Genomic DNA, 8,821 nt, shown 5'->3' with positions numbered 1-8,821 from the left:
AGTTTCTTTTAGTTTTTTTGTCAAAATTAGTTGATGTTATTTGGTGTTAGTTTATTTTTGCTATTGACAATTTATTAAAATTATGTTTTACTTTTGGTTTATTTTGGATTTGAATTTTAATTTATTATTCACATTAGACATAATTATTTATGAACTTTATTTTTGATAGTTTTAGATGTCATAACTTTTAACTAGTTACAAATATTTTAAATAGTCTAAATTATTTTTTTGATTTTTTCTATATCGAATGAAAATAAAAATATAAAAGGTAAACTTAAATATTTTCTAAATGTTTTTAAACATAAAATATATAGATATCCAAACTATTATTTTATGTTTAGAAAAACATTTAGAAAATATTAACTTTAGTTTCGATATTTTTAATTTCATAGTTAATATATTATTATATAATAAAATTAATTCATTTATTAATCCGTAGTTCATCCGGTCGATCCAACGACCCAATGACTCGGTAAATCGTCCGACTCAGTCTCCGGGTCAGTTTTTAAAACATTGGTTGCAAGAGAGCAGCCTAACTCTACGAAGGTGTTAGCTGCCGTACTTACATCCCCCGTATGGTCCCAGTAATTTATATGCCAGTTCCACAAGATGATTATGGCATCATCACAATAGCAGGTATCTTTATACTTGGTCTGCCAAATTATAATAAAGTAGTGTTTATCTGTGACGAGGCCAAAAGAAAGTTACCAATAAATAGAAAGAAACAAGTTATATTTGTTAATATTTTTGGAAAGAGTTTTTCTTTATGATCATTCCATCTAACAAAATGATTGTGTGGCATATCATGAACAACAACCATTAACCGCTCTTGCAAACACTGCATGGTCCTGGAGAAGCTTCAAACAAACAAGCAAAGCGATGGATCAAAAAGTTCAGAGAAACACACGTATATCTAGTGATGTTGCTAAACTAGTTTACTTTGGTGTGCGTGTCTTTTGCCTTTTGAGATGGTCATAATAATTGTAGCTTGACGTTTTGGAACATGTGGCACGTAGAAAGGTTACCAGGTCCCAGCTGGGCCAATAGATGACTTGTCGCTAACACTAAATGGTCATGTGGAGTTTTTGCTATACAAACAATACAATTGCAGTTGAAAAAAAAAAGTAAAATTTCACCCAAAAAGTACGCAAATTTTTTTTTGTCAACTAGTATGTAAGTTTTTTTTGGTAAGAAATGGAAATTCAGCAACACCGCCCTAATTTGTTTTATATTTTCTCTGCCGCTTTCCATATAGTAGCTAGGTCTTTTCATATAGCAAGGTTTGCCTAGATCTTAATATAAATTTCAACACCTCTACTCTCTCTCTCTCTCTCACATAGCAAGTATAACGATCATGATTTCATATTCTATACCTATGGAGCTCACCCTCGATATATTGTCAAGACTGCCAGCAAAGTCAATCGCTAGGTTTCATTGCGTGTCGAAGAAATGGGCATCAATACTTGATCGGACATACTTCAAAGATTTGTTCCTGACCAAGTCTTCGGCCAAGCCGCGTCTCATATTCGCTATCGAAGAAAATTGTTTGTGGAGCTTCTTTTCGTTGCCTCAGCATGTGAGTCCATATGAGAAGCCATCATCGTCTCTTGTAGTAACCCCTGAATTTCATATGAAGTTCCCTCCAGACGATATGTGGTGGATCTTTCCTAGTTATTACCGAAAGTTCTCATTCGGTTATGCCTCTGGTTTGATCTATTTCTCTTCTATGACGGTCAAGGAGGGTTACGATGGAGTGCCTGTAATTTGTAATCCTAAAACAGGACGATATGAGATCTTACCTTATATCAGAAGGTACAGAAGGTCGTATGGTTTTTTGGGTTTTGATCCTATTGAGAAGCAATACAAGGTATTGTGCATAGCTTATCCATGTGGTCCTGATGATCACAGAGTTATGACATTAGGAACTAGAGGAATGAGGTGGAGAAAGATCCATTGTTCATTAAGACTTCAGGAACTGAGTGAAGGGGTATGCATTAATGGCGTTTTGTATTACTTAGGTGACACGTCTGAGTGTAAGAAAAAGATTAGGGAGAAGTCTAGTTTTGCAATAGCATGCTTTGATATTAGGTCTGAGAAGTTCAAGTTTCTTTATCCGGAAAGCTTTTGTGAATTGGTAAACTATAATGGTAAGTTAGGTTTGATTTACTATGATGATCTCACTGATGATGCCATTGAGTTGCGAGTATGGGTTCTAGAGGATGTGAAGAAACAAGAATGGTCGAAATATTCCTACATTCTGAGGGGTGATAAACTCTTCCCGCATTATGCTTCCGTGGTTGGAGTGATTTCTACGGGTGAAATTGTCTTGTCGATGGCTGAATATACGTCCAAAAAACCGTTTTATATTTACTACTTCAATCCTGAAAGGAACACCATTCGACGTGTTGAAATCCAAGGTTTCGAAGAATACCATAAACCTTCAGAAAATCCTAGTAGAGTCTATGTGTTTTTAGACTTTTTAGACGATTGTAGTAGATTCTACCCTTCTGCAGACCACAAAGAGGATCTTAATGTTAAGGATCCAAAGCTACTAGAGTCAAGCATCTATGCTCCATATGTGTATAAAGGAGAAGATGAAGAAGTAGAAGAAGAGGACGATGATTATGGTTTTCCTTGTTTTTATGGTAAAAGGAAGAAGAATAAACCAGGTGAAAGCAGGAGTAGAAAAGGAAGAAAACAGGAGGGGAAGAAAAAGAAGAAGGAAGTAGGAGGAGAAAACAGAGACAATCATTGGAGTTAGGTGAAAGCAATTGGCATGTCTTTTGTGCTTTTATCTATGCGTTTATGCTCTTTAGTTATGTACTCTCTTTTATAATGATTTTAATAAACCAAGTTTCCTTTTAATATATCTCTTCTCAGTTTCTAAATGCAATAGCATCCTCTGGGGGGTAATGAATGCAAAACAGTGAGTGGAGAGTTTGTATGTGACAAATAATTATATTTTGATGCTGTCTTAAAAAGAAAAAAAAACGTGTATATATTGATAAGTAAATCGGTTACTCCTGCATGTTGACTCTTATCCTGTTGTGAATGTTCAAGGGTCAGAGCAAAAACATTTAGCTTATGAATCTTCAGTTAGAATCTCTAATGCTAAAGAAGCTCTTGGATAACGTCCTCCAAGATGATAACTCCTACAACCTCTCCATTGCCAGTCAAGATCCTTATAGACAACTGCAATGTTGCTGTGACCCTTTTGGAACTTGTTTAGCATATCATATAATACACTGGAGACAAGAAGGTTATTAATATGAAGGCTTGTGTTATAGGATATCATATAATGACATGGTCAAGAATGTGATTTTCCGCGGAATTCTCTCATAATGTTTTTTTTTCGTTGGAGGAACTTAGTATTTTGTTAATTAAGCTGACAAAATCTAAAAGATTGATTCCAAACTGATTAGTAAAATTTGGTACTGAGTAAAAACTGAAATTGACTGTAACAGAGTTCAAGTTACGAAGCGGAGAAAAATAATACAAGCAGCTCTAAAACCAATCAACATCCATCCGTACACCCAAAGGATGTATACAAAAGAGTCAGGTTTGAACCTTAAAAATAAAAACAAAGTCCAAAACACAATTGTTTTGGGGATATAATTGGGACTATGGACTCATCTTCTTCAGTCACTCTTCTTACTGCCGAAAAATCTCCAAAAGAAAATGATTAATGCTACCAAAATTGCAATGGGTATAGCAGAGTATCCGGTTGTTGCAACAAGGTTAATATAGAGAGTAATCAGAATGACTATTGCAATGAGTGTCTGCTTTTTCCATTGAACCGTATCAGTAACTGCAAATATCAACCATGCCACCAAAATCATTTTTTCAATTATACAACTTAAAACACATGGAAACCAATGGTTTAACCAATACGTACCCTCTTTTTTGGGCTGGTTTTGAGCTGTCAAGTGTGAGAATGAGTCTATTGGCCTCTTTATACCTTCCTGTAGGTACATATTAATGAAAGTGAAAGGGTTACTGGTACTGAAACAGAAAGTATATATCGATTTATATATCTGTAATGAAAATAGAAGATTGTGGCACAAGAGGAGCGTAGCCTAAGAAATCCTTTGCTTTTGAGGAATCAAAAGTTCTGCTGCAAGAGAGCAACCTAACTCTAGAAGGTGTTAGGTGTGGTACTTTCATCCCATGTGGTCCAAATAATTTATATGCCAGTTCCACAAGATGTGCTATTGGCATCATCACAACAGCAAGTATCTTTATACCTGGCCTGCAAAATTGTTATAAAAGCAGTGTTCATCTAACTACGACTAACAAGGGGAAGAACCTACTTGTAGCTTGTTTTACATAAACTCCCAAAACTTAATTGGCTCCATGTTGGTAATGAAGTATGCCTGCGCAGCCATTTCATTTCAGATTAAGCTAAAACATATATTCCCAAACTCGAGTACGAGGAGATTAACTTCTATCAGAAAACAAAATATCATAGTTCTAGAAGTGAGAGCATGTTTATCCATATCACCCCTAATGGGTTTGTTAATGATTTTTTAATAAATAAATGTAACTAAGAATTCTTAGTTAAGAAACTTCCATTTTGAATGGTTCAATGGGAGTCTCTAAGGTTTTTAAGGAAAAATATTAATTTTTTTTTAAAATAAAATTTATTTATTAATTAAAACATATTAAAAGATAATATTAAAACATAAATTAAAAAAAACAAAAAGAAAAAGATTAGTACAATAATCGAAAGAATAATTTGAAAAATGCATCTGAACTCAGTTGTTGTCTTCGTCAAGTCCAAATTTACGCTATACATGTTTAATAAAATCAGCTTTTAGTTGTTGATGCATTTGTCTATCACGAATTCTAGTTTGAGCATCCATCATATTAGCGATATTTATAGGAATATTTGTAGAATACGTAAAATCCACATGTGAACTTTTGTTGTCTTCGACACACATTGAGAATACGAAAAGAGAAAAAGAAACTAATTAAAATTGAAAAAGGGGAAAACACCTGTGTGCAACACGTGTCTAGGAAACCCACTTAAAAGTCGGTCACCGAAAGGCGAAAACCCAGGCTAAGGATCGACTACATGCCTTTATTTAGTTTTCATTTAATTAAATCAGTAATTTGCTTTAAAATCCACTTAAAAAACTCTTATAATCATTTCTGAGAGTCCATTTCCTGTAGGGAAAATTGTCTTTTAAATTCTGAACTTTCAAATTTGGTTCAAAAAAAGTCTGAACTATTGTTTGGACCATTTAAGTCACAGACTTATTTTGACAAACCGTTTAAAGCCTCGAATTAATTTGACTAAGCCACATTCAATACGTCGTTATCTCGGCTAACGGCACGATTAAACGAGCTTAACTTCTGTTTATTGTTCCCGTTAAACCTAAGCTACGTCATCTTAAAATTAGAAAACTCCTAAATTTTTATCTTCTCAAAATTGCAATCCCTAATTCCCCAAATCAAAAACCCAATCAAAAATACAAACTCTTGATTTCAAGTGGAGCAGAGGCTCGTGAAACAAGAGCAGCTGGTCGTGAAGCAAGGGCTTTTGAGGCAGAACCTCGTCGGGCAGAAGCTCGTGAGAGGGAGAATCGTGAAGCAGAGATTTGGTAGGCAGAGGCTCGTGAAGCAGAGGTTCGGCAGGCAGAGGCTCGTGAGAGGGAGAATCGTGAAGCAAATGCTCGTGAAACAAGGGTTTGCAATTTTTGATTGAGTTTTTGATTTGGGGAATTAGGGATTGCAATTTTGAGAAGATAGAAATTTATGGGTTTTTCTAATTTCAAAACGACATAGCTTAGGTTTAACGGAAACAGTAAACGGAAGTTAACCCCGTTTAATCGTGCCGTTAGCCGAGATAACGACGCATTGAATATGGCTTAGTAAAATTAATTCGAGGCTTTAAACGGTTTGTCAAAATAAGTCTGTGCCTTAAATGGTCCAAGCAATAGTTCAGGTTTTTTTTGAACCAAATTTGAAAGTTGAGGATTTAAAAGACAATTTTCCCATTTCCTGTATGTAGTATGTGACCTTATTATAACCAAAAAGTTTGAAGATGAATTAGAGTGAGAACCTATATATACTTCTCATTTGCACCATTTCTCCCCAGTGTGGGACTTTCCTCTTCTCTTCATTAACATTATGCCTCAAAGGCTATTTAAATTATCGACCCAATGGCCTATTTCATTTTCACAGTTTTGCCATTAAATATTGGCCCCGCAGTATACACTATCAGAGTATTATGATAATTAGAGCAACACGGATTGTCGTTAGTAGGTTCAGGCGTTTTTACTCCAACCCGAAATACCTACCTAAACTTGAACCCAAAATATCGAAACCGATCCGGAATGTTATATAAAAATATCTGAATAAGATTTATTAGCTTAGTATTTTAGAGTTTGGTTATAATTCAAACTGAACCGAAATCCAAATTAAGATTCGAAGATATCTAAAATTAGTTAAATATGTTAATATTTTTTATAGATGTTAAGATAATTTGATATTTTAGAGTATTCAAAATATTTTTGTAGTTTGTTTTATTTGTTATTTTGACTACAATTTAGTTAATTTAGATAGTTTAACTAATTTTTAATTAGATTTGTAAATAATTTATATATTTTGAAAAAAAAGTTTATCAATTTGTGAGGTATAAAAAATATATTTTTGGATGATTTGAAACATTGGTTACATCCAATCTGAACCAAATCCAAAAGAAACCGAACCGAACCCTATCCGATAATTAGTAAAACTTGAATAAAACTTATGAGCATAACGAATCAAGCGGACCGAACGCCAGGCCTAGTCGCTAGTACAAAAAAAAGAGTAATTTTTGAGCTTTTTCTACAAAAACATAATATAATTGCAGTTGAGAGGAAAAGAAAAGCATTAATTACACCCAAAAAGTATAATTTTATTTCGTAAGAAAGGAAATCTTTTATTAGTCACCCTTATTTGCTAAAAAGTAAAATTGCCGCCTTCCATATCGTAGCTAGGTCTCTTCTTATAACTAGGTTTGCCTAGGCCTTAATATAAACTTCAACACCTCTCTCTCTCTCTCTCACACACAGAAAGTATGACGGTCATGGTTTCAGATTCTATACCTATGGAACTCAACCTCGAGATATTGTCAAGATTGCCAGCAAAGTCAGTCGCTAGGTTTCACAGCGTGTCCAAGCAATGGGCATCAATACTTGATAGTCCATACTTCAAAAAATTGTTCCTGGCCAAGTCTTCAGCCCAGCCACGTCTCATATTCGCTATCGAAGAAAATTGTCTGTGGAGCTTCTTTTCGTTGCCTCAGCATATGAGTCCATATGAGAAGCCATCACCGTCACTTGTATTAACCCCTGAATTTCATATGAACTTCCCTCCAGACGATAAGTGGTGGATCTTTAATCGTGATGACCGAAAATTTTCATGTGGCTATGCCTCTGGTTTAATCTATTTCTCTTGTATGTCGATCAAGCAAGGTTACGATGGAGTGCCTGTGATATGTAACCCTAAATCAGGACGATATGAGATCTTACCTTTTATCAGAAGGTACAGAAAGTCGTATGGATTTTTTGGGTTTGATCCTATTAACAAGCAATACAAGGTTTTGTGCATAGCTTATCCATGTGGTCCTAATGATCACAGGATTATGACATTGGGAACTCGAGGAATGAGGTGGAGAAAGGTCGAATGTTCCTTAAAACATGAGGGCGTGAGCGAAGGGGTATGTGTTAATGGGGTTTTGTTTTACTTAGGTGACACCTCTGAGTTTGATAATGAGGAGGAGTTTGATGATGCGGATTATGTGATAGTTTGCTTTGATGTTAGGTCTGAGAAGTTCAAATTTATTTATACAGAAAGCTTTTGTGAGTTGATAAACTATAATGGTAAGTTAGGTGTGATTTACTATGATGATCTCACTGATGATGCCATTGAGTTGCGTGTGTGGGTTCTAGAGGATGTGGAGAAACAAGAATGGTCGAAATATTCCTACACTCTGAGGGGTGATAAACTCTTCCCGCATTATGCTTCCGTGGTTGGAGTGATTTCTACGGGTGAAATTGTCTTGTCGATGGCTGAATATACGTCCAAAAAACCGTTTTATATTTACTACTTCAATCCTGAAAGGAACACCATTAGACGTGTTGAAATCCAAGGTTTCGAAGAATACCATAAACCTTCAGAAAATCCTAGTAGAGTCTATGTGTTTTTAGACTTTTTAGACGATTGTAGTAGATTCTACCCTTCTGCAGACCACAAAGAGGATCTTAATGTTAAGGATCCAAAGCTACTAGAGTCAAGCATCTATGCTCCATATGTGTATAAAAGAGAAGATGAAGAAGTAGAAGAAGAGGACGATGATTATGGTTTTCCTTGTTTTTATGGTAAAAGGAAGAAGAATAAACCAGGTGAAAGCAGGAGTAGAAAAGGAAGAAAACAGGAGGGGAAGAAAAAGAAGAAGGAAGTAGGAGGAGAAAACAGAGACAATCATTGGAGTTAGGTGAAAGCAATTGGCATGTCATTTTGTGCTTTTATCTATGAGTTTATGCTCTTTAATTAGTTATGTACTCTCTTTATAATGATTTTAATAAACCAAGTTTTCTTTTAATATATCTCTTCTCAGTTTCTAAATGCAATAGCATCCTCTGGGGGGTAATGAATAATTATATTTTGATGCTGTCTTAAACAGAAAAAGACGTGTATATATTGATAAGTATATCGGTTACTCCTGCATGTTGACTCTTATCCTGTTGGGAATGTTCAAGGCTCAGAGCAAAAACATTTAGCTTATGATTCTTCAGTTAGAATCTCTAATGCTAAAAAGAGGTGTCGAGTTTAC

General features: G+C 34.9%; 2 protein-coding genes across 2 annotated transcripts; both read left to right on the top strand.

The window, feature by feature from the left end:
• Positions 1–1,325: 1,325 nt before the first annotated feature.
• LOC108835603 (F-box protein At1g47340-like) lies at positions 1,326–2,850 on the top strand. The gene has a single exon (XM_018608835.2). The coding sequence runs from the start codon at positions 1,355–1,357 to the stop codon at positions 2,759–2,761; it is 1,407 nt and encodes a 468-aa protein (XP_018464337.1). The 5' UTR covers positions 1,326–1,354; the 3' UTR covers positions 2,762–2,850.
• Positions 2,851–7,038: 4,188 nt separating this feature from the next.
• On the top strand, positions 7,039–8,609 carry LOC130498550 (F-box protein At1g47340-like). The gene has a single exon (XM_056991997.1). It carries the CDS (start codon positions 7,064–7,066, stop codon positions 8,480–8,482), a length of 1,419 nt encoding a protein of 472 aa, XP_056847977.1. The 5' UTR covers positions 7,039–7,063; the 3' UTR covers positions 8,483–8,609.
• Positions 8,610–8,821: the final 212 nt, after the last annotated feature.

The sequence above is a fragment of the Raphanus sativus genome, chromosome 8, assembly GCF_000801105.2.
Source record: "Raphanus sativus cultivar WK10039 chromosome 8, ASM80110v3, whole genome shotgun sequence".
Classification (NCBI taxonomy): Eukaryota; Viridiplantae; Streptophyta; class Magnoliopsida; order Brassicales; family Brassicaceae; genus Raphanus; species Raphanus sativus.
Note: the sequence above shows the minus strand (reverse complement) of the source record. Positions and strands in the feature narration are given on the sequence as shown.